Raw genomic sequence first — 25,993 nt, 5'->3', positions numbered from 1 at the left:
GATTGAAATTATTGCTGACTTTGATCACAACACCCATGGCAGGTTTTAGTGACAGTGTTGTTGTGTTTGACAATATAACTTTGTACCAGATAAAATAAATGAAGTGAGATATCTTTATCATACTGGATAAACAGATATGCACGGACACCGAGGACGTAATTTGCAACTAAAAAAGGCGATAAATGTTATTGGAGCATATTGGAAAATGTGACAATAACAACATCACAATAATATTGTATCATGTTTTGCTGTTTCCCACCTCTAATTAATAACAGCTCCACTTAAATGGATCTTAGGTTTGTGCTTGCTGATCTACTTCAGGGTTTTCTTGAAGTACTGAAATAGTTCCCCTGGAGGAAAAGAATCATCTAACTTCCTAAAACACACCCAGACCTATGGATGTCTATCCCAAACATCACAGCTCTCAGAGTCTGGCACTCCTGATGGACAGAATAACACAGAAGCTCGTATCCATGCTGTGGTTGAATATTTCTGAAAATATGAAGCAAAACTCTACAGAGATGGTAAATGGCCTGTATTTGTATAACGCTTTACACATTCAGTCATCCACACATTCACACACTGGTGATGGCAGCTACATTGTAGCCACAGCCGCCCTGGGGCGCACTGACAGAGGCGAGGCTGCCGGACACTGGCGCCACCGGGCCCTCTGACCACCACCAGTAGGCAACGGGTGAAGTGTCTCGCCCAAGGACACAACGACCGAGACTGAGCCCCCAGTTTAAATGTTAATGATCTAACACACAGATTTATAAGCATATCAGTGAGCCCGATGGCGCACGGTTGGATGGGGTTACAGTTAATTGCAGAGAAAAGTGGTTTTCCTGGAATTTGTAGCTGCGAGGACGATAGCGTTTTCTATGAAGAGCATCTTATGTCTAATACCTCAATTGGCTCAAGGAGCTTGGTTGGTGCTTCGATTGTGACCTTAGACCATCTGAACTGACCACAATCCACTTAAATCACTCCAAGATAAACCCTCTTAGGTCAGTCCCCATGATCCCTTTTCACACTGCTGCACCTATACAGATTGTTGGGTGGGGCAGAAACCGGGGATTGTTCACTAACACATGCACGGCGAATTAAAGTCCACATGGAAAAGTACCAGTGGATTCACCAAACGTCCATATAAGTTATTAGTGTATTAGGAGCCGTAGGGACGCCGGCAACCAAAGCAGTGAATGTTGTCTCTGGTTGATGCAAAGTAATAATAACAATAATCATTATTAATATTATTCAATAATAATAACATTCAGGGACAACAGCAAGACATTAAACTGTTACTAATAACAATGTAACTATTTGTGTTGCATGATTCATTCATTTATCATTTGCATGACTTTGCTCCCTTTGATGTTAACGCATCACACATGACAAAACATTATGTATACGCAACAAATCTGATGCCCGCAGAGTGTTTTGTTTGTAGTGTGACTGTTAATACAGTGACACGTGTCTCGTTTTTGATGTGCATTCCAGCAAATTATATTCTGAAAGGAAGCAGTGATGACACCAGAGCTTTAATCTTTATGTTGAGGGTTCAGGAAAAAGTTGATTCAGTGGGAGAAACTTCGTCATTTATCCAGCTTTTTTGTGATTTGGATGATTCGTCATGTGTCAAGACATTTAATTTGACGGTTGTTACAGCCATATTTAACACACTAGCTTAAATACTGTTTTTTGGTTTTGTTTTAGAAAGTCTTAATGAAGCTGGAAAATTCAAATACAATACTTTCCACAAACGAAATTTAGACTACAGACAAAAAGGCTCTGCAAACAGAAATATGAGGGCGTTACAGCTAATTTGCCCAATATGAGATGGTTATGTTTTAATTGGAGGACTGCAGCCAGTCAATGCTTCAAGCTCTCATGTGAGGTCAGAGAGTTCGGAACAAAAACGTGGGACTGCATCGTATTGTTCGCCTAACTTTCCCTATCCTGGAACAGCTGAAGCCAACAGCTGAGTCCCTATCAATTCTGCTTCAGCAGATTAGCTGTTGGCTAAGTGTTACCAGAACGTGCACCTTAGAAAGCTTTAGGTTCTCTGAGAAAAACGTATCAGCTCACCCAGCGACATATGGATACCTGGATGAAAGCTCGGTCACACCTAAACACACACACGAGCAGAAAAACATGTGATGCTCGTGAAAAAACAATTATGTTTAAATCATTCTCAGCAGAGGAAGCACATTTCAACATTTGCTTCTTTTATAAATCCTTTCGCTGAAAATTGCTGCTCATCCTGTTACACAGAGCAGATTGAACAAATCGCGGCGGATAACAAGGATAACAAGAGACCGAGGATCAAGCCTCAATTTGCGATTCGTCTCTTGGGACAGTACCAGGCTTACCAAGACTTAAATCAAATGACATCTTCAATTTGGTCGTGTGACACAACAACAATCCAAAAAGAGGCTTCATTTTGCTCCAAGATTTGCTTCTAGTAATACCAAGAAATCTCTAAACTAAAAAAATCACAGCTGACAATCACGTGGTGAAAAACAGGTCATATGTGCACTTTAATAAATAGAACATGAAAGAAACACATGCAGTTGTTCCATACATTTAAAAATATGATTTTTCTGAATTTAGGGTCTAATTTCCGTTTGCTGATTTAAATTCTTCACGAGTTCCTCGTGTTTAAAGGTTTCCTGTTGTTACTCTGTAATCACACGTTATTTTGGGGATTTCTCTTTAATATGCTTGAGTTGTGTTTACAGGTTAGAAGAGATGCTTCACACCTGAAATGGCTGATGAGTAATGCATGAAGGCCTAAAAGACAAAAATCAACAAGAATGAAAGAAAAAAATTACTCTGACCAATTAAGTGGTGTTTCCGGAGTTATCTTAAAAGATAAGATAGATACGATTATATTATTAGATTATAGGATTATAAATAAGAGAGCAGGCCAAAGCTGCTTTTGAAAGCTAGCTTAGCCCGTAACAATAATTGACTATAACAGCATTTGTCCTTTCCTCTCCGACCGCCAAAGATGTCATTTGGTCCCTAAGTAGAATTTCTTAAATATCTCTAAAGGCACCCATTAAAAAGATCTTAAAGTTGTTATTTTCTTTTTCTACTGGAAGTAAATACTCGTGTATTTCAAATACTGAAAATTTGACCCTAATTTCAGAAAAAAATGACAAATTTGGGGAAATTGCACCATAAATCAGAGCCTGTATAATGAAGAGCAACCAAATGGATCGAGCTCCTTACAGGTACATCAGAGTCACAGTCTCGTCCCTGCACAGATATTTTGTTCTCTGCTTGTGTCCTCTTAGACATGTGACCTGAAAGCTCCTGTCCTCTTTCTGTGGACAGTGAAAGCTGCTTAATCTGGACTCGGAGTGCACATATTCTTTCAAAACCCCTAAAACTGACAACCGGCTATAAAAGAAGCAGAAACTCGGACAGGCTGAATCCTGTAAACACCACTCTGTTGTTACTGCTCTGCAAAATGTACATAGTGTTGCTTTAAGGGTTTACCAAAATTATTACAATCCATCCTGAGAGGAACATAAATATCTGCACTAAATATTATTGCAATCCATCCAACAGCTGTCGTGACAAAAGCGTTTCACGGTTTATTCCGTAGTTTATCAGGTTAGGTAGGCCATCGCGACCCAACGGGTGAAGTTTGGTGTAGTCGTGGCTCCAACCATCTTGCATCACATACATTCATGATCAGAGTTCACCGTCTTTTCTCTCAGGAAAACTCTTGTGGCTCTAAAACTCAACGGTCCAACAGCTTGTATTTGTATCCCAGACTGCAGGGCAATAATTCAGGATCAAGATCCGCTCTGATCTTGAGACTTTGACCCAGAGCCCGGGCTGAGTTTTTCCATCTCTCGGTCAAGTTTCTCCCTCAGCTTGTGAAATCCGGGTCTTTTCCGAGGTTCCTGCTCCCAGCAAACCCTCATCAGGGAGTAAACACTTGGAGGACAGTCTTCTGGAGCTTCCATGCGATAGCCTTGTTCCACTTTGTCTTTCACCTCCTGCAGAGACTAAAGCAGAGGAGCAACGGGAAAATGTTTGACATGGGAACTGATTATCTCAGAAGATTAATACATTAAATGTGTTAAACAGGTTTTCATGGTGACTAAAATCAATTGCAGAATATTAAGAAACAATCCAAACTTGAACAATGATAGCTGCACTGATGCAGAACTGCAATCATTGTCTGTTGTATTTAAAGCACTGAGGGACAGACACCTGCACTGTTGATGTGAAGCAACAACAAAACCACTGTGGGGGTGGAGTGCATGTTTAGACCAGGCTGTCAGGGAAGAGGTGAGGTAGAAGGATTTAGGAGTAGGGTCGGCTGAGGTAAGTGCATCACCTCAAGTGCATCAGCCAATTAACCATATCTTGATATAGTGCAGGTCAGAGAGGACTCACAACCACATGCTTGCCCTTCCTCCAAGGAGAAGCCAAAAGCTGAAAGAAGCTTGAGTTTCTATTTACTTTGCATGTCAGGAACCAGCAAAGACGCGGTGGGATGTACTGAGTGCGTATGTCAACACTGTCAATCAGTGGTTCCCAAACTTTTTTTGCTGGGCCCCCCTTTGTTTTACAGAAAAATGTTCGCGCGCACTCACACACGCACGCACAAACACATCCTCCAACCACACAAACCCATATTTGCTCAATTGCGGTTTATTTCACACCTCAAACATTTAGTAAACAATTAAGCAAATACAAGTAATCTGCAGGTAGTAAGAAAATAAATTACTAACTCTTTTACGCTGCGTCCACACCTACACATGTGAGTGAAGTTGGCCCCCCCACCTTCTTCAAACCCAACAAAAGTGGTATCAAACGTTTGTGCTGCAAAAATTGTCGTTTGTGCTGCTATCATTTTAAAGATATTATTAAAAATTTCTAGAGGTCATCAGAGGTCAACCAGCCCCCCCACATTAATTAAATCAAACAAAATTGATGTCAATCAGTTGTGCTATGTTTGTGCTGGTTTGTGCTGCTAAAATTGTCGTTTGTGCTGCTTCTGTTTTAAAGATATTAATGAAAAGGTAAAGGTCAAAAGGTCAACCAGCCCCCCCCACATTACCCAAATCAAAGAAAATTGATGTCAAACGTTTGTGCTGCAAAATTTTTTGTTTGTGCTACTATCATTTTAAAGATATTAACAAAAATTTCTAGAGGTCAACAGAGGTCAACCAGATGTTATCATTGATTTTATCATTAATCACAAACTGACAACAGAATGTTTTTCTAAATTTATTGTAAAAATCCTGAAATAACAGATTTACGTAACTAATCAGACCCGTTACTTAGTATTCAGTCGAAGCACCTTTGGCAACAACAACAGCCGTGAGTCTTTTTGGGTGTGATGCAACGAGCTTTGTACCCGTGGACTGGAGGAGTTTCCGACATTCTTCTCAAGCTCAGCTGGGTTGCACGCAGACTCTCTGTGGAAAGACACTTTCTGGTCTCTCCAGAGATGTTTGATAGGGGTCGAATAAGGACTGTGAGCCACTCTGTTTTGTCTTTGCTGTGTGCCTTAGGTCATTGACCAAGTTTGAAGCCATGAGCGCTGTGGAGCAGGTTCGGGTTTTGACCACTCGGCTTTCCCCTTCAGATGTTCCTCAGCCCATGGGGCTTGTGCTCCTTCTACCTGTTTCTGTTCACTAGGATTCTCAACAACCACGATGTCTGCTTAGCTGACCAGCAGCTGCTTGTTTGTCTGGAACATTAGGTCCCAATACCTTAACCCCGTTGTTCTCAACCACCTCCCATCAGGACTTTGGGACTTCTAATCCGTATGTGACACAGACGTTCCTGTACACTGTCCCAGCTTATATCTTAAATTCCACTATTATACGTCCAATATCTCCAAAGCACCTTTGCACAGCCTGTAACTTGGGTCCTGTCAGTTGTGGTAGACTCCTGCCTCCGTGGATCTGGTGTCTTGGGCCCGTCCTTGCACCTGTGTTGTCCATTAGGCCAGCTTTTTCTAGCCACTGGTAGATTTCTTGAGCTACCTCTATCTGTCACTGCCTTTTTTCAGCTGCCCGAGGCACTCTTGGAGCAGCTGATCTCTTGGGGACAGATTCCTGATGTACTCATGGATGTTTCCTCCTGGATTGTGGTTCTGGTTTCTGTGGCAGTGGTAAATATTAGTTTGACTGAATCTGGTGTTGATGATAGTGAGTTGAGCTGTGCTCATGTCTGCAAGCGTCTGTGAGTTCATCTGTAAGCTGGGGCAGTGGTGCCCTTGGTTGTGTGGATGCTTTGAGTCGGGCCACAATCTCCATCCTGTAGTTCAGCTGCATCTTCTACCAGAGTCGACTCATTACTCATTATTATTCCCATTGTGGCGTAGCCTCTGGATCTCCAGATGTTACTGCGAGAGGCAACCAAGTACTTCATGGTCAGTGTAAATGTGGGTCGTCTGCTTATCCATAGCTCCCATATGCACTGGCTGTAACAGCTCTTACTGGGTCAGCTGGTATTACATCAATTCCCTGTCTTGTTACAGACACATACATGGAAAATGAGATGTTCTCGGTTGGGGAACAATGACGTACTTCTCATCAGTATGTCCTGACATCGAGCTTGTTAAGCCAGAAGATGTCCGAGCCAGTATGGCAATAGTTAACAACTTCAACAACTACTGGACTAAAAAGAGGGAATATATGTAGGGCTGTGCGATATGACCAGAATCTCATATCCCGATATAAAACATCTATCGTCCGATAACGATATAAATCACAAAAATGTAACATTTATTGTAAATTATGTGAATCTCGGGCAGTTCGACTTGCGTGAAGTGTTTCCAGCTGCGCGTCATGTAGCTGGAGCCGAGTGTTTTAACCGATGCATGAAACGATACATTTTTAGACATAAGTTGTAACGGCGCCGTTTTCTTTGTGAGTATTTATTACACGGCGTGCTGCGGGGAAAAGCCTGTTCTAACGTTTGAGTCTAAGCTTTATTTTTTAGCACCTGGCGTCTTTTTTACTTCTCATCCATAAATAATCTGCTTTTACGTGATTCAGTTTATTTTGAAAAGTCTCAACAGGATCTTGAGCTTTATTGTGAAAGGTTTATGTGGAACATAAACAAGCGGACACGCGATGCTGTTACCGTCGTTGTTGTTAACGACAACGCATAAAAACAGGTGCTTGTCCGTCCGTAGTGTGGTTATATTAAATATAAGAGAAAGAGAGAACTTTAAGAAATTAATATAGCCGCTACAGTGACCATCAAAAACGATGAAAAAATATTGCCGTAAACAGTTTATTTTGCGACACCACGAAACAAACGATAGCGTAAAATGAAACATAGACGTTTTTATATCGTCATCAGATATATATCGTTATATCGAACAGCCCTACATATATGAACAATCTTCAGCTTTCTTCTTTGCTTTCATCCTCGAATTCAACTGGAGGAGCTAGAAAAGAGCCACTCAGATAACACAGCATAGCAAAACACCAAACCTGTAACCTCAATAGACACATGCTCCTCCCAGCAGGGCCAATGTGCTGCACATCAACTGCGAAGGAAGCTGCTCACCCTGCATGCTAAATGGTGTTTACTAATTTAGCAACAACCATTTAATGCACATAGGTAAACGCAGCCTTTGTGTCAGAGCTCATGTATTTCTACTCTATAAATACAGATACAGTTATCACAACAAACAAAGCTCTGGTTCACCATGAACATGACCACTGCTTATATCAATCTGACCCTAACCAACCCGTGGGTAAACCAGCCTTAAATATAACAATTTACAACCTGCAATGAAGACTTCTTATTCTCTCAGTGGAGGCTGTCTTCAAGATAACGTGAGCAGACTTTTGTCTGTACTGCATAGTGGAGTTCACACAGACACAATTACACTCTTGTTGTTACTCTTTGCCAAGTGTTAACTAATTAGATGTAGTGTTTAATTGAAGCGAAAACCAACGTACTTAAATAATCAACCCGTGTATTTGTTAAACAAGCTGTAATTGGTAGGTAATCATGTTCGTTTAAAAAGACACCACCTGAAGTACGATGGAAAAGAGATGGAGGACTCGGTGTTCCGTTTAATTCTGTCTGATCCTACTGATCCCGTCTCCCTCACTAAACTGCTAAGATGCAAATCACCTTGGAGGTCGGGGATCAAATATTACCTGACGGGGATTAGAGTGATAAACAAGGCTGTGTTTAAGCAGTGTGGTTCCTCCCTTTCACAATCTGTTTGCTCTTTGCAGCTTCCTGTACTGCACAAGTTCAGAGAGTTCAGAGAGCAGGTTTTTCTCTACATGCTGTAAAGTTAGAGCAATCAAATTCAATTTTTTTGTAACACAGTAACACAACAATCAGCTGATTTGAAATTGTGTGCTCAGAAGAGGAACTGGTGGACTGATTTACAGCTTTTGTGGCACAGCAACATAGACATTACACTTTTACTGCACAAAAAGACAAGAGCACGAAATACAAACTGTCCGTAACCAAACCAGTCCCATTATGCTGCTAACACAGCTTTGACTATTGGCTAGCATCTGCACAGACAGCATGCTAACGCTAAGGCAAGCTGTTTCTTCATATTCACGTTTCTAAAGTGTTTTTAAAGTGTTTTTAAAGTGTCTTTGTGGGCTGGATTTCATCTTTGCTTTGTGTTTACATGTAAAACTGGTGCATCCTGATTAGGGCTGCCACGATTAGTCGACTAGTCATGATTACGTCGACTATCAAAATCGTTGACGACTGATTTAATAGTCGACGCGTCGTTTGAAGCTTTGTAAGATCCCAAAAGACGCAGGAATAAGTAGTAGGATTTAAGAGTGTAATAACAGACTGAAACAGAAGATGGCAGCACTGCTTGTACAAGGATGCCAGCTGCCGTTAAACCCCGAAGAAGAAGAAGCTCTGTCCCAGAATTCATAGCGCAGCCCAGCTCAGTTTCCAACAATGGCGGCAGCTAGTTAGTTTTAATATTACTCTTATTATTCTTTCTGGGTCACAAAATAAACGTTTAACATATTTTCAGGCGAGAATGTAGCTGTGTAAACCTCAAATATCTGCTCAGTTTATCAAGACACCACATATTTTCAAAAGCGCTCCGACGTTTTCGGAGACGTCTGTTAGCCACTAGCTCGATAGCTAGCCGGGGGCTAGGCTAACTAGAACCGTGAGAACACCGGACTCCCGGCAAATCGTTTTCAAACCCACCGCCGTCTTTCGCTACTCAGGTTAAACATGATATATAAGTCACTTAGATAACTTAAAATGTTATTGTTTAGCTTTTTGTAGTGTTTTATTTGTTCCTGAGTAAATCTGTTTGGCTGAGATTAAAGTTATAGTTTTTACACAGCTGAATAACCGTCAAGCAGACAGCTGATTATCAGAAGTGTGAGATGCTCGAGAATTTACTCCGGTGTCCTGTTATATTTTAGATAGCAAGGAGTTTATTAAACTTCACCAAAACAATCTGCAAATTTCATTAAAATTTAATAAACTATCATCTTGTCTTTATTTTTAGTCAAAAACACTTAAAGCTGTAAGCTAATGATAGTTATATAAGAGTAGATGCATGCTGGTGCAATAAGCTGCATGCTGTACATCCAATGGATGATGATCTGACTAGTCGACTATCAAAATAATCATTTGTGGCAGCCCTAATCCTGATTCTGACAGGGATTTGTGTTGGTGTGTAAAACTGCAGTCTCAGGTTTATCGTGTTCGTTGGTAATTACGGTGAAAGTAAAGTAATGCTTTTAAGAAAATTAACAAGTAATGTGTAACACTTTTGTTTTTTGAGTAATGACCACAACTAACATGCGTGTAAAGCACCACTGTAAACACACATGTACACTGATAGCAGACTGCACTGGTGCTACTCACCATCTTGGGGTAAGGCTGACGACCGTATGAGAAGATCTCCCACAGAAGAATGCCGTAACTCCAAACATCTGACTTTGTGCTGAATTTCTGCCGGATGAGGACAAAAATGTGCAAAATGTAAAACAGCTTTCTATTAGGACATACTTTTTAAATCAGTTTAGTCCTTCCTGTCTTTAATTTGATTGATTCTTTAATTTGATAAGCAATATTTTAGAAGACGAGCATAGTGCATTCCTTCTTAAACTGACCTCTTTCTTTAGCGCTTCAGGTGCCGTCCACTTCACCGGCAGTTTGGCTTTATCTGACACCTTGGAATCCACTTTGGTTAGGCCGAAGTCGCTCACCTTGGCTACATTGTCATCAGAAATTAGGACATTACGAGCGGCCAGATCTCTGTGAACCAGCTTCTTTGACTCCAGGTAATCCATCCCTTCACACACATCACTAACAACAGACACACACATATAAAAAAAATATTAAAAATACACTATTAAACACACACACTGTACAGCAGACTGATTAACAATCCGTGCACTGATGCACACACTATAGATTTTGCTAATGAAAGGCCATGTTTGATGTTCACACTCACAGAGAAAAGCGAAGCAGCTGAACAGAGTTTACAACTGAACGCCCCCGTGTCCTGAGAAAGTTAACGAGGTTTCCCTGCAACAGACAAACACGCAACGCTCAAAAAAGTCAAATCAAACAAAGTGTGTAATGTTCAAATATACATATTAAATATGGGACAAAGGCTGAGGCTGTCAAAGTAGAGCCAACGTTGCAAACAAGGACGTTTTCATGTTTCCTCACCACCTGCTGCAGAAACGCTTTTTGCACCACATTTATCTTTAGTTGCTTATTTACACCAGCAGACCCTGAAAATGAAGTTTCAGTGTAACAATCAATGAAACGATCTGTGAGAAAACTGAAGCTCCCCACCTGTGACTCATATACTAGGGAAATAGAGTTTTACTTCCTCTATGTTTCACAGTTATGCTGACTGCAGCTTTATCATTGCCTAATATTTATTTACACGTTATTCATGCCTTCGGTTCAGCTACGCTTGACTTTTGTAATTCACTGTTTTTCACACTCTAGTTCAAAATGCTGGAGCTAGACTTTTAACTGGTGCTAGAACCAAGATAGTATCACTGATACTGGTTTCCTGTTCATTTTAGAGCTCTCAGTGGTCAGACGCCACCGATACCATCTCTCTTATTCACTTTCTCAAACGCAGCTGCAAAACGGTGGAACCAGCTCTACGTGTCAAATATCGCTGCTTATAAATCTCGCTTGTTAATCTATTGACTAAAACTGCGACCGGTGGTTGTTGTCTTCCTCCATATACGGGGCCAATGATAAGCTACTAATTGTAAACATGTTGGCTGTACCTTCGTCATGAGCTCTGTGACAATGTGAAGCCCTTTGTGAAGGATGACTCCCAACAGCCGCACCAGATTTTTATGCTGCAGCTTCCTGGAAGAAGTGAGTCCACGTTAAAAATAAGAATTTAGCAGCATAACGGGAAGTGTAAGTGCAGGCTTACAGATGCATTACATTTAAAACAAGATCACAATGCATTTATTCACTCGTGTAACTACTTGTGTTGTTTTCAGTATTGTCAGAATTTGCAGAAATCTTGGGACTCACGTCATAACTGTGGTCTCCTGCAGGAACGCCTGAGCTGTGACATCACATTTAATGGTCTTCACTGCCACCCTCTGGCCCATGTACACCCCTTCATAAACAGCTGGAGGTTGAATCACACACACGCTGTTTAATTGCATCTTTAACTATCTGCCGTTCCTGATGCTTTTTAAACCGAAAACTCACCACCAAACTCCCCTTCGCCGATATTCTCTCCCAGAGTGAGCTTCTCAATGTCCAACAGCCATCCATCTAAAATGAGCACATACGTAAACCAGATAACCTCTCACGCATGTTTCCATTATCATTGCTATAAATACTTCACATACATGACTCATCCCCACAAAGCAGCTCACCTCTTTTCTTAGGAAGCACATACTGACGTTGAACTTACTTTTAGACAGCTCCAACTCAGCTGACTTGGTTCCCTGTTTCTGTTTGGGTTTCAGAAGAGTCGTAGCGATCGAGCCTTTGTTCTTTGAATAGAACTGCAAAGACACAATTTCAGCTTTTTATCTTATTTTCCACCCCATGTGATCATGCTTGGTTTACCTGTGAATTACTGACTCATTAAGATCAAGTACATTTTTTGGGAGGTTAAGATGGAAAAATCTCACTTAAACTTTAACAGAGAGCTGTGAAAAAATAACACATCTTAGTAATTCAGGAAACCTAAATGTGGTCACAGCTGTAGGTTTAAGTGCAAACACATAAAGGGTAGTCCTATGAATAGACGGCGCTCCACAAAGAGCAATACTGAATTAAATCCTAGCACTGAACTCAACGTATACAAATATGATAGATCATGTGACATACTGCTCTACCGGACAAACAATCCAGCTCAAATATTTGGCCGTCCTTCCTTCTCCTGCAGGAGTAAGTCAGCTGGTCTGACTCAGGCCTGGAGCCATCTGTAGCTCTCTGATAAGCTGCTGAACGAGCGCTGCCATCTCTGTGGAGCCTCCAAACTCTGACGGCACCCTCACACAAAGACCGGCTCAATGCTGATAAACCATAAAAGGGCTGAATTTGATTATCTCATCCTCATTTTGACACGAGAACTAAATATATTCTTCCTCTGCTGTCACTGATGATACACTGATGAGGCTTCAGGCTGACGAACAGCTTGAATACAGCAGGCCTGCAGTGTCTATTAAACGGAGACTGAGACAATAATACTGCAATGAATTTTGGTGCACACGTTCTTCTTATCTTAGGGGATTTTGATAGCACTCCTCTTTCTCTTCCTTTCTTGCCAGCATTCCCATCGCCCTTATTTTATGGTCAAAGCTAATGAGCTGGTGCTAACTAGGAACAGTGGCAGCGCCACGTTACCGTTTCCCTCAAGTGCAGGCTCTTTATTTTGGAAAGTAAAGGCTGGAGTGAGGAAATCATCCAATTTTTTAATTTTAAAAAAGCTGAACAGAAAGCCAGTCAGGTGACTTTCCCCTGAGGAGAAGGAGGATACACATGAATTGAATTATGAGTGGACGGTTAAGCTTGTGTCCTCCTTCCAGATAATTTCATAAGCATTACTAGCTGAACCCCCAAGGCAATTTTAATTCTGCATGCACTTTAGGGGCGGCTGAATCTGCACCTCCAGCTGTGCAACCTTGCATTGCATGATGATAATTAAATGATCTTGAATGTTGTAAATCGATAAACGGTGCAGAGAGTGGATCTGTCAGAAGGTGGACTTAATAAACTACATGTAGCTCTTTCACATATAAAGAGTTGTGTCCACGTTAAACAGGATCTCTAACAGAAACGTGTCCAGTGAGCTCATTTCCTCCTACCTCTATCATATCGATGAGGTTGTAGAAATACTGGGTTTTATCGATGGTCAGCTTGTTGTCCTGATAAATGACCCTGTAGTGAATGACCTCTCCGGAGACGCTCACGCACAGGACGTAGTCGCCAGGATGACGGATGCTCTCTCGCACCAGGAACAGGCCATCCTCGGCTGGCTGTAGCTTAGACACAGCTTCTGGACCGGAGATCTTTCCGTGAAACCAGCTGAGGAAAGACAACGCTCGCTGAGTCGCATAAACTAGTCGTTCCTCGTGAAGGTGATGCCAAATATGACATTTTTAAAATCACTCAACAGGCAGGAAGTGGTTACATACATTTATCAAGCATTCAGGTATTAACATCTCTGAAAAAGGAACTTGGGGTGAATACTCCAGAGACCGTGTTTGTTTGCATGTCTAAGATGTGTGATCACGAGTTAAGAGCTGACCACAATGGAAACTAAATAAAGAGACGAGCATGTGATCGCTGTGAAAACAAGGGGGAAACACACCCACGTGAGCCCTCAGTACCTTCATGTGAGAGAAAAACAAGGTGACTTACGGCATGAGACTGAGGCTGGGGTCGACTCGCAGAGCCTCTCTTTCACGCACATTGGTGGCGTTGATGATTCCTTCTTCTCCTGTGGTGTTGTGTCTGGCTCTGTAGCATCCCTTCTTCTAGAAAAGAGCAAAGTTCGCTTTATCAGTTTCAGTTTCTTCCAAATAAAAATCCTCTAAAGCTCTGCAGCATCTGCAAAACATGACGGTGAGTGACGGTACCGTGGTTGTGTCAACAATAGTGAGGATGTCTCCTTTGCGGTACAGCAGTTCTCCAGGTTTGGGTTTTTTGTGATCCCCCTTGGCTACACACTGAGTACCGGCAGCCCAACTCATCTAAGGAGGCAAAGGGAAATTATGAGAAGGGCACTGACCCATGACTGTGAGTCACACGTTGAGTTTGCTTTGCTAAACTTGCTGTTTTAGGACTCACACGTGTTATTTTACGTTTTTACTTGTCGTGTATCGTAGTGATGATTTGTGAGACCACTGAACCACCAGCATAAAACCAAAGCATTTGAACGCATCTTTTTTGGAGACCCACAGCCCGTCTTGGTTTGGTGGTTGGTTGTCGACTTTATTCTGGTCGACGTAAAAAATACACCAACAAAATGAGAATTTCCTTTTTTTGGAATCGGATCTTTTGGCCAAGAATTTTAGTAAATATATCTACCGGCGACAAATATTGGACCTCCATGAAATGATCAACTGATTTCCTTTTATTGACAGCACTCGCAAAATTTCAAAATCCCTGGTAGCCCTTCAGGCAGGGACTCTTCAGTTTTTGGTAGCCCAAAATAAATTTAAGTAGCCCGAATTTAAAAAGAGAGCAATTTTTTGATTGATGTTTTGTTTCCTGTTTTGTTTCCGTTACAATATTATACATTAAAGTATAATATTGTAACGGAAACAAAACATTAATCAAAAAATTGTTGAAACACAAATTACAACATTGTATAAAAATTACAATCATCAACTCAAATACTTGGTTCTAATTGAACAGAAATTTCTATGAACTTGTAAGAACTGAGTAGAACATGAATCAGTCTGTGTCAGATCCTGAATTTGAAATTTCCACTGAAGTCACGGGTAAGAGGCAAGTGGAACCAAGATCTAGGCCATTTGCTTTTTGAAGTTTGCAAAGACTGCTACATTGTGCCCGTGGTAGTTCACTCTTTGCAACATAGTAGCTGTTCTAAACAGATTTTCAGGTTTATTTTTAGTTTGTTATTTGCAATTGGTGTTTGTTCTGGGAAAGATATTGCAGACTGAGCAATAATGCATTTCTTGCTTTTCTCATGGGTTCTAATGGGGGCCTTTCTTAAAATGACTGATCCCAGTAACAAAGGCACCTGTCGACTCAGAAATCGAGGGAAAACCAACAACACACCCGGCAGAACATTATGTTATTTACACGGCTGCACATAAGTGGTCCGCATGCGCGCATTCGCTGTCAAAATAAAAGACGTGCACCAGATAAGAAGTTGCAACGTGCGTTTGCGTCCATATAAAAGGCTGTTTTTGTCCGCTAGAGTGGGATCACATATTGACAGTGGCTCACCGATGCCAATGACATAATTACTCAGCTACATTTCCGAAAGAACGCAAAAGCATTGACATATATTTTTCCTTCCTATGATAGCCCGACGGGCAGGGCAGAGATAGATTTTGGTAGCCCGACTGGAAAAATCGCTAGCCCCGGGACGTTGGGCTAGTGATTTTGTGAGCCCTGATTGACCTATGACCTTTGCCCGATTTCCATCAGAATTAAATGTTATTATCTGCTGCTAGTATCTGCAAAATCTGAGAATGATATCTTGGAAACTGTGGACAGACTTCGAACAAACAGACAGAGAAACAAATGGAAACGATGACAGACTCGCTCCGTTTGGGGGAGAATGATAGCCAGTTTGTGACATATGAGCATCGTTTTTGAAACATTGCATGGTAAGGTAGCGAAAACACGAGTTAATGTATTAAACAGCTTTGATCGATGTAAAACCTTTGCAAATATCAGGAACTTGCATGAAGGAACAGAGAATCACATGTGTCCTTTTGCATTAAGAATACTGCCATTAAAGCACTTCAATAGTCATGATTTTAAACTTATTTGAAGGGTGGGGACAGAAATGATACATCATAATGTGGCAATATTGTATCAATACAGGGACACTAAATATTACTATTTTATTAGACAAAATTAAATATTCTGGGAATGCTACGAACAAGACTTCTCATCTCATCCTGAGATGACGTCAACCGAGAAAACTTAAATCTCTTAAAGCCAAAAGATTCCTGGACACATTTGGCTTGACAAAGCCAACGTCCTAATTCAAAGCAAACTAACGGCTCAGTCATACAAGCAAAAACAGGACAACACCTTGCATAAACAATTAAACAGATTCATTAATTAAAAAAATAGATATCTGTGGCTGTGTGCTGGTTGTACTTAAATTTGTCACATTCATCCAGGTGATCGCACGATAACTGCACAGGTCGCCTGACAGGAGGAAACCTTTCTGCAAACAGTCGCAATCTGACTTGGACTCATTCTCTGGGAGACTGTTGAATAACTGCTGTCTAAATTATAAATGCAGACAGATTTTCAACATGTTGCGGTCAGTTTGAATGAGTCAGCGACTGAGTGCCAGCTGGTTGTATTCAGGTTGTATCCCTACAGAACAGGAAGGATGCTGAGAAACTTTTCTGTGTAGGTAGACAGTAACAGATATGTGATTTCTGGCAGTTTGTCACAGTTTATGGCTGTATTACCAGGAACGCATTGCGTGTGATTGCCAACTTGACCTCATTCAAACGGAGATTGATATCAGACTGACTCGATGTTATGGCAGATTTAGTGACAGAGTCGGCGGTGAGCTGGTGCCAACTCTGATATTTATCATCTATTTCTGTGAAACACAATAAAGTCCATAACATTATTTGTAACGGAACTGCACGTTACATTTTTAAAAATATATATCAAAAATTAGAAAAATCTCATATTAAACTCGCTCTGAGAAAATTGCAGCGATACCGCAGAACTCTGTATCTGCAGCAGGATCAGAATCACCAGGACAACTTCAGCTCGTCCTGAATCCTTACACGCACATAGAGAATTCAAAATAGTGCTGAAGTCACTTTATTGGGGAAAAAAAAAAACCCTTTTATTAGTTCATAACGCACTCAAAGGGTTTGGCCACCAGTGCATCTCTGAGCAGGTTGAGACCTTTTAACTGTCCCGAGAATCAGATCTCAGCTGAGGGCGCTTTCGGTAATTTGGCGCAAGCTGGTCAGTTCCCTCTGTGTTTACGGTTCAAAAGATTTAAATTCTGACAGGCTTCTAGTTCATAACTGTGTGTTTGTGTTGACCTGTATCCTACTTGTTTGGTTTTCTTGCCTGACTACACGGTTTGTGGTTTTATGGTTTACGTGTAATTAAATGTGCCGACACTCGGGTGTAAATTTGGATTAAGACATGAGTACTTAGAAGTATGTACTTAGTACATTATCAATCACATTAGCGTTAGCCTATAGTCTGAAATACAGCTGCACACATCTGCAGTACGTACCTTTGCCATCAGCAGGGCTGGCTGGGTAATTCTTTGAACACCTGGCCGAGAGCAAACAAGGTCTCCGAACAGCCAGGAAAAATAAAAAGCGCCGTCTGTCCTGTAATAAACGCAAACAGATGCAGTACAAATCAAAGCTGCTGTTCGATAAATCCGCCTCTGTCGAAGCCAAAGCCAGATGAACGCCCAGACAGCGCCGTCCGTCCGAGTCCTCGTCGGCATAAATGTTTCAGTACCTGCGGCTCTTTGGGGAGATGCGGAGGAGCCTCTCAGCAGGAGAAACCACCAGACTTCAGGCCTCCTCAGCGGGCACTCTCCGTCAAACTTATTTTCTGCCGAATTCCTTCATCGTCTCCAGCCCGTCCGCAGCCGCTCCTCGTCTTCATTCACATCTCAGAGCCGTGTGAGCGCTCGCGGCGGCGCGCGCTCAATGTCCGCGTGAACCACTTCCTCAATATTTAGGAAAGCGCAGTTTGAGACACAGTGACGCTTTTTATTACATCACAAGACAGAAAAAGCACAATGTGTTTTTTTCCTCTTTATTTTAATATCTCCCCTCAACTTTAGGCAACACTACAAAGACATTCAAATAATAGGACAGAGAGGTTCACGCTTCCCGTTTCAACAATACAAAAAACAGACCGCAGCATCCCTCGGAAATAAAATAAGCAAGTAGTATACGGTGATGCTGTTGGTAAATGAAGATAAAACTAAAAATGCGCATCAACTCTGAGCCAGAGGTGCGTAAAACGTTGACTCCTTTGTCTCTGTGACATACCGCTCATCAGGATTCAAAGCAGACAAAACCCATAATTGTTCCTCTTCATCAGTAATACATAACATGAGGCAGGCACAAGGAAGAAAGTCAAAAGGACTATAACGATTTAGTCATTTCAGTAAGTATTCAGTCTTATTTTCTCTCTTCTTCTAACCATACTCTGGAAGAAAAAAGATTACTAGGTAATATTATTTAAATTATACAATTATGGCTGCATACATCATTTCTCAAGTGCTTCAGTCCCTCAGCATGCTACTGAACGTCACCAAGGAAGATTTCTCCCTTCAGAGGCAGATTAACTATCACCAGAGAAAGTCACCTTTGGTGGGCCGGTTATTTTAGACTTATTTGGAAACAGTGGGGATTTTTTTGTGTGTGTTACCTTTAAGCAAAGTAAAGATCACTTCATGTACTGTGCTCGCTCACCCTTATCTGACCTCCCTCACAGTTTCAAAGCTTCCTGCCCACTTTTCACAATCTGAGAAACCAGTTTCAGCAGCAAATATTCTGCACCAGTGTTAATTCAAGAGTCGGGAGGATAAAACTGAACTCGCCCGAAGAGCAGCAGGGTCCAGCTTTTTCTTCACGGAGAAAAGCTGCAAATAAAGTTTAAGGTGCTGATGTTTAAGCTGCACTGGAGGCTTTAACATCATAGCAAACAACACAACGGCACGCAAATTAGTGGTGGTTCGTATACTGTGTGTAAAAAAAAAGGAGTTTACTCCCTTTATTCACGCCGCACACAGAAATCAGAAGGAATCGCAACCTATCGTCAGTCCCTTCCCTCCTTCCGAAGCTTCATCCCCCACAGTTTAAGGGTAGATGTGTAACATGTAGAGTCAAAGTTATATTTGTACGTGTATAGCTGCGTGTTAAGATTGTTTTTCGAGAAAAGAAAGAACGTTTAATGTTGTGACATTCTACCAGTCTCTAAACTAGTAAATGCCTCTGCTCCGGAGGCAGAGGTCAAGCACTCGCCGCCTCTTCCTTCTTGTCTTTTTTGCCTTCCCCCTCGCCTTCGCCCGTCTCGCTGACGTCCCGTCGACGCTTGCGGTTACGTGCGCTGGCCTTGGATGCTGGCAGGGACTCCATGCCCAGGACCTTGTGAATCTGACGGAAAGCAAGCAGCCGCAGAGCATGCTGGGAACAGAGAGGATACAATCGATAGATAGACAAAGTTAAAGTGCTTACTAGGAGCCTCATACTATGAGAGACGCTTATACATATTTAACAGAGATAAAACAGAAAATAGAGTAAAAATGAAGTTTATAAAGTGAGACTGATACTGTGTGAGAGTCGTGCAAATTGCATTAATATAAAATATGCACAATAAGAAAGCATGAAGGTATAATAGAGAAACACAGGTGTGTTCACCTGTCACAGAACGAGAAGTTATTACAGTTTTACAGAGGATGTTATGAACAACTTCCTGAATGTTCTTTATGGCAGTCGGGTTGAACATGAGAAGTCTGAGCAGGAGTGGGAATCCAGTACTCTAATTCCTTGGAATTTTTAGCCTGCCTGTGAATCCTGCTCACTGGTTCCAGTTGTACAATCAGTCGATTTCAGACGTATCAGAGGAGAAAAATATGGACATTACTTTTATTTTTACTGCACAAAGGGACGACAGCACAATGGCAAACTGAACCAAGGACAGAAACAACTGCATCATAGGGCTGGGCGATATGGCCTAAAATTCATATCACGATATAATTTGAAGCACGTGCGGTAACGATATATATCACAATATATTCTTTTCTTCTGTATAATGTATTTTCCACACTATAAGGCGCACTTAAAATCCTCTAATTTTCTCAAAAATCGAGAGTGTGCCTTATGTATGAATGCTGGTTGTGCTTACTGACCTCGAACCGATTTTGGCAGAAATCTGTTAAAAAATGTTTTAGTACAACTTTGTTAAGCTGCACTGCTTGATGGATTGTCAGAGCATTACGGCTTCAGGTCCCAAAGTCAAACAAATACTGAGAGTTAAAAACGGTCTAAATTCTTTCATCTTTAATTAAATCATCAGTGTTGCTGCTTTACCAGGTGTAACAATTAAGTTTAACATCCATGGAAACAGAATTTATTAAATTTAAGGGAGTTAGAAGTTAACAGAAAGTTAGCTCGCTAGCTTCTACCTAAACATGTTGTGCTACGTGATTGCTAGCGACACAGCTATGTTAGCATAACATTAGCACAGTGAAGCTGGAGGATGAACGCCAACTTTTTTTCCACTCATTAAAAGTTAACGTGACGGATTCTGGTGGTCAGGGACAAATGCAATCGCATAGCAGGATGCTATACACGGCCAAACTTCAGTCAGGACAACAACTGAGATCATTCATCCACAATACGAGGTTAGTTATTAATATACTGCAACAACATGGGAACAGAACAGCTGCGAGAGAATTCAACATTAATGAATCAATGTTATGGAAGTGGAGGAAGCGCAGTTTTTGGCTTTCCCCATATTCAAAAAATGCTTCATCTCTTTGCTATGACTGTCGCCCGGCATAATCTGCAGATGATAATGGTTGTAGCCGCTGCGACGCTTTCGACCAAAACAGGCGCAGCTTGATGACATCATCAACATGCGCTATCGTGATAGAGCGATATAGTCAAAATCTCTATCGTTGGCCAAATTTATATCGTTTCTATCGTATATCGTTTATATCGCCCACCCCTACTGCATCATACTGCTAACACACACAACTTTGGCTCTTTGCAAACATCTGCACAGACGGCATGCTAACGCTAAGCTAGCCAAGAACCCAGAGTAAAAGCTGAGCGAACGCCGACCCCGGGCTGCAGCTCAGCTTCTACCTGTTGATGTTTCTAAAGTAGAATCGCCATGGCGATCGCATTAAATCGTCTTCGTGCTGGTTCTTATTTTTGCTTTGCGTTTTCCCACCTAAATGCTAAGACAAAGGTCACACGTGTGTCCTCATTAGGACAAGGATTTGTGTTAATCTGCATGAATGATGAACGTAATGTCTTTTTGATATGTTGCTTAGCAACGGTGACTCTCAAAGCAGAGCGATAAGACAACGAGAAGGGACTGAATCGATATTGGAACCGGGTTCGCTAAATTCCCATCCCTACTTGTTAGTGCCTATGATGGTCTCAGGTGTACGGCTGTGTGTGGGCACCTGTGCACTGGCAGTGATGTCCTCTCTCGCTTGAAGTTCCATGCTTTCCAGAGCATCTGTTGGCTCCTTCTCACAGGGGTCCATCAGACCTGGTCCATCTGAGTGAAGGGAGGAGAAAGAGTTAATCGCTATTTTGTAGCAGCTCAAAGGGAAGCAAATGCGACTAAGCTCTGCACGTGGCATTCATCGACTGCTTTCCTTAGCGTGTGTGTGTGTGTGTGTGTGTGTGTGTGTGTGAGACCTGGCAGCAGGATGCCGGTGGAGATGCACTCCAGGACTCTGCGCATTGCCTCCCCTGGGCTAAGTGGGCCTGTGGCACTGCTGATAACCTTCTCCACCAGCAGCTCCATCGCCTGGAAGAAGAAACACAGTCAAATGGAAGAAGACATCACATGTCACGTGTATACTGTCGTACTGCCTGTCCATTAAACACCAGCTTAGGACATATGAAACTATCGCCTCCCACACAGTCCAATCGAGTCTGACCGAGTTATGAATGCTCAGCATGCTTTTCATAATGTTCCTTCGTAGATCGACCAAGCAGACAAACAACAAGACAAATGAAAGAGAAAACCTCATCAATAAGCAAAACCAGGATAAATGAAGCCACTTACCCAGCAGGGGATCTTCCCCCAGGTGGGAACCCGCTGACATAGATCTCTCAACACCCGAATGATGATAACACAGGACTGCAGACCGTTGGCACGAGCCTCCAGAAACAAAGCAGACAAAAAAGCCTATGCAGTCATGTTCAAAAGGATGTCTGAAGATATAATAAAAATATCAGCTTCTAAATTATTTAAATGCAACAACAACGCGACATATTGCACAGTCATCACTTATTTAACAAAACTCAGACTCAGTAGATTGTAGAAACATATTTAGCTTCAATAAATAGAAGTGGTGGCTTTCTGTATGACTTTGTAAGTCTGTTGCGTGGGAATTTTTGGTGCAACGTATCTCGATGTTCGCTGGTCTGCAATGCTGCAAAGCTAAGCCGTGCCGCTCGTGTTCTCTCTGCAGAGAAGAAATGTTCTCGAAACAAGCCGTACTAGACTTTTTCTAACTGTTAACATCTCACATGCTGAGTGAGGCCTGCAGAGTCTGAGGTGTGGCTTATGGGTTTTCTGAGCATTGTACGTCTGAATGTTTCCATTACAGTTCAGTTATATTGGTATAGCTCTGAATCACAACAGCCTCTTGCAGCTGTTTGTAAAGAATCACCTTCCCTTCTTATACTGGACCAAGTGTACCTGTTTATCCGTCGCAGACACTGAGCGTGCTCAGACGCTGCACCCTGCATTTCTTTCTTTCTGCAACTACAGCTGCTGTGATAAAGGAAGCATGGCACTTTTGCCCAAAGACACAGTCTGTCAAAGCAAGAAAATGTCTCATCATGGTAAAGTTATCTGGTTAAACAGAATTACTCCTGTGATGAAACAGAAACTAGAACACTTATCACTGCAGAGGATCAACACAGAACGATGTGAAGCACCTGAGAAGTAACGAAACAGCAGCACAAACCACAGAGAGAGCAGCCAGTGGGCTGGCAGCATCTTCCTCTTACCAGAAACCACCGGTGAAACGAAATCTCACGATCTTTATCAACATAGCTCAGAGATAACGACATGTCATGGGAAAAGCCCGGGTGGGCCGTGGCAGCCTCGCGATTCAATCCCGGCTCACAGCTCCGCTCATGACCTCAGCAGCTTACAAACAGCGTGGGGCAACGTCTCACACACCTTGACCACCGCAACCGGAAATGATCCAGATTTTGTTTCATGCACCGGCTCATGATGTGACGACTCGCACGATTAACTGTGGACGACTCTCAGAGGGGACCGCTCGGGAGCCGCTCGGATGACACGTGAAAATCTCTTCGCGAATCAAAAAATAAATCCAACTGCCTTAATTTCAAACACTCACCGCGGCCACAATCACTAAAAGCTGCTTTAAGTGTCTTTCATTTAACTGCAGCTTATCAGAACAGTTAAAGGGAAGCATATTCACACATACCTGAAACCATTTGGCATGGCGCAGAGCAGCTAGGTATTCCAGACATTTCTTCTTATTCAGGAGATCAGGAGGATCCTTCTCAGCCACATCTGTAGGAGATAACGTACTGACTTCATGACTTACAGCCAAACCGGCGCAAAGCCCACATACTGACTGCACTACCTAAGTGTAGGTGTTGTATCTCTTGACGTACAGTCACTGATCAGAGATGTAAGAGTGAGAGTACCTCACGTTTCCATCAGTCCTTAAATTCTCTGGTTTGAAGTTGATGGATGAGAAAATGAACGAGGGGGAAAGATGAATGAGAAGGGAGGCATCGGATAAGAATACAGGCACGTGTGAACCAGGAGGAAATCCAAAGGATGTTTTTTACACGGTGACTAATTCCCGCTCAGTTTAATGCTGACTTGTGTACGTTCACAGTCTGAGTGCTGCTGTCTTTGGTGAAACTCTGGTGGACTTCGAGGCACGGAGAATTAAAAAAACTGCATGCTGTAAAGCCCACCGAAGCTGGTTTTCCTCCCCCTGCACATACACTCATGCCACTTTATTAGGTATACCTCAGCAGTACTGCGCTGGACCCCTTTTGCTCAGCCTCAACTCTTCATAGCATAGATTGACTAATGTGCTGGAAACATTGCGACAGTTGCTGCAGACTATCAGGTGCACATTTACGAGGTGACTGCCTTTGCACCACATCCTCAAGGTGCCCTACTTCTACTGCAATCTGATGGTTAAGGAGGTTATTTGAGTATCATGCACTCGCTGTCATGTTCTGCTGAAAGCAGCAATCAAAGCGCGCCCACAAAATACCCCCCACCCCATTATACCACCAGCCTAATGGGGTGGGGGCGTAATGTGCACTCAGAGATGCTCTTCTGCACACCATGTTTTGGTTTTCTTTTGTTTTTTTTTAAATTTACCGTTGGCTTCCTGTTAGCTCGAGGCAGTCTGGCCATTTCTCTGAGAACCCAGAGAACTGCTGAATCCCAGCAGATCAACCAGTAAAACCATTCCCTGTTCAAAAGTCACTTAAGTCACCCGTCTTCGCCGTTCTTGAGTTTCTAATATGATTGGCTAATTAGATATTTGTATTGTTGAGCAGCAGAAAAGGTGTACCTAATGAAGTGGCCAGTGAGTGTAATTCTGTCTCGCTACAATTACAAGAAAAAGAAAATATTTAAACACAAATCTGTGTCTTTCTTCGAGTCCTGATCAGACAGCGGTCTTATTACTCAGTAATATTAATAAGTATTAATAATCTTCCAAACTGAGGAAGTGAGAGAAACTGGCACAAAGTGAAAAACAGCAAAATCCAGTCAAAGTGCAGCACACTCCCACCAGTGATCACCAGACTTTTATAGGTTTTCCATGATGGACTCGGAGCTGTGACTGCTGGATTTCCCCTGTTTGCCTTTGACGTTGGATGACTAACAAAAAGTTACTAAAAAAAGTGTCTGATTATATCTTTTTGAACTTTTTAACTCAAACTTTAGTTTGGAAAGTTTATCATTCTGTAACAAATGTCTCAACTTTGGTTCCGCACTGCTTGGTTTCCTTTAATCTGTCCTAATTGTCTTTATAGCTAATTAATCAAGCAGCCATAGGGACAAAAGTAAGGACTGTCACTTCACTTCATATTTTAGGACAATATCAACGTCAATAAGCAAACAACAACAACAAAAACAAGAAGATGAACTTAATTAGTCGTGGAGTGACGGAGCCTGTGTCTGTGGTGGATTTAGATCATGAAGAAAGAAAAAGGACAAAAAAGGTGGAGAAATTTGGAGGACATTTTTAAGACTAGCCATCTAAAAATGACACATGGTGGTCTTCTCCAGAGCGCTCCAGATGAGGTTACTGATGACTGTAATGAAGTAATATTGGGGCTTTCCACACTTCCATGTTCACTAGAACTGTAGCAACAACAAAGGAGATTAGCTTTCTCACAGGGCAAATGCAGAACATAAACAAAGCAACTTTTATTTTGAAGTCTACACTCGCATACCACCTCGAAAGACCCACATTTATCACAGCTCTCAGAGTGGGAGCTCAGTGTCAGTGAACAGCGCGATCCTCCTCTGAGAAGCTTCATAAAAGTGGGTGAACTTCTCAGTGGTATGTGCACTCCAGTGTGGCTTCAGACGAGCCTTCGGCTTGCCCAGGTCTGCTGATACAGAATCGGATGCACTGATCAACAAACCCAAACAAAACTTTTGGAAAAAAACAAAAGACAGCGGCCACAGAAAACATCTCTAACATGTTTTCCAAATGTGAAAAAACACATTGCAATGCTGACATTTACTGGAGCGGGTGGAGGAGTGTTTGCAACACAATGATCTTAGACAACTTTGTTGTTTTGTGGGGGGAAATAAATGCAACGCTAATGTCAGCTTAAAATTCCTCGATCATTGTGAGGCGGCAAAAGGACACTCCAGCACCGTATCATCGATAATGCCGCACGATGATGCAAGGATGAGACGCGAGGGAACGGGAAGTCGCTGGACCTCAAAATCCCCTCAGTGGTATCGTCGCAAAGACGGCGAGAGAAGCAGAACTGCATCGGTGTGCATACACGAGGCTTTTATTTGAACCGTTTTCATCCTT

At 42.1% G+C, this 25,993-nt stretch overlaps 2 protein-coding genes across 8 annotated transcripts in view; both read right to left on the bottom strand.

Annotated features, from left to right (window-relative positions):
• Window positions 1-2,519: 2,519 nt before the first annotated feature.
• matk (megakaryocyte-associated tyrosine kinase) lies at window positions 2,520-17,853 on the bottom strand. 2 transcript variants are annotated; one of them, XM_006803271.2, is made up of 13 exons: window positions 17,677-17,853; window positions 17,441-17,540; window positions 14,094-14,207; window positions 13,876-13,991; window positions 13,320-13,539; window positions 11,918-12,011; window positions 11,710-11,775; window positions 11,527-11,626; window positions 11,268-11,352; window positions 10,466-10,539; window positions 10,122-10,317; window positions 9,874-9,960; window positions 2,520-4,025 (listed from the first exon to the last, which is right to left on the bottom strand). In XM_006803271.2, exons 2-13 carry the CDS (start codon window positions 17,447-17,449, stop codon window positions 3,810-3,812), a joined length of 1,377 nt encoding a protein of 458 aa, XP_006803334.2. In that variant the 5' UTR covers window positions 17,450-17,540; window positions 17,677-17,853; the 3' UTR covers window positions 2,520-3,809. The 2 variants fall into 2 exon arrangements, with proteins under 2 accessions (XP_006803334.2, XP_035769072.2); XM_035913179.2 differs by lacking the exon at window positions 17,677-17,853 and having other exon boundaries at window positions 17,441-17,666.
• Window positions 17,854-17,970: 117 nt separating this feature from the next.
• The window catches only part of zfr2 (zinc finger RNA binding protein 2), a 28,239-nt gene continuing 20,216 nt past the window's right edge, over window positions 17,971-25,993 (bottom strand). For all 6 annotated transcript variants that reach the window (XM_087836612.1, XM_087836614.1, XM_087836613.1 and 3 more), the window contains exons 15-19: window positions 23,387-23,475; window positions 21,985-22,080; window positions 21,612-21,723; window positions 21,371-21,468; window positions 17,971-19,358 (exon numbers count right to left, since the gene is read on the bottom strand). In XM_087836612.1, the coding sequence (XP_087692738.1) occupies window positions 19,185-19,358; window positions 21,371-21,468; window positions 21,612-21,723; window positions 21,985-22,080; window positions 23,387-23,475 (569 nt within the window). In that variant the 3' untranslated portion in view covers window positions 17,971-19,184. The remainder of the gene's footprint in view (window positions 19,359-21,370; window positions 21,469-21,611; window positions 21,724-21,984; window positions 22,081-23,386; window positions 23,476-25,993) is intronic.

The sequence above is a fragment of the Neolamprologus brichardi genome, chromosome 23 (assembly GCF_056152115.1).
Source record: "Neolamprologus brichardi isolate AB-2024 chromosome 23, ASM5615211v1, whole genome shotgun sequence".
In the NCBI taxonomy this organism is placed as follows: Eukaryota; Metazoa; Chordata; class Actinopteri; order Cichliformes; family Cichlidae; genus Neolamprologus; species Neolamprologus brichardi.
Note: the sequence above shows the minus strand (reverse complement) of the source record. Positions and strands in the feature narration are given on the sequence as shown.

Coding starts and splice junctions, on each gene's coding strand:
- matk (XM_035913179.2), bottom strand. CDS start 17,662: ATGCCGACGAGGACTCGGACGGACGGCGCTGTCTGGGCGTTCATCTGG. Junction 14,208..17,440: donor CAGCCCTGCTGATGGCAAAG/GTACGTACTGCA, acceptor TTGCCTCCTTAG/ATGAGTTGGGCTGCCGGTAC. Junction 10,318..10,465: donor CAGCTGCTTCGCTTTTCTCT/GTGAGTGTGAAC, acceptor GTCTGTTGTTAG/TGATGTGTGTGAAGGGATGG.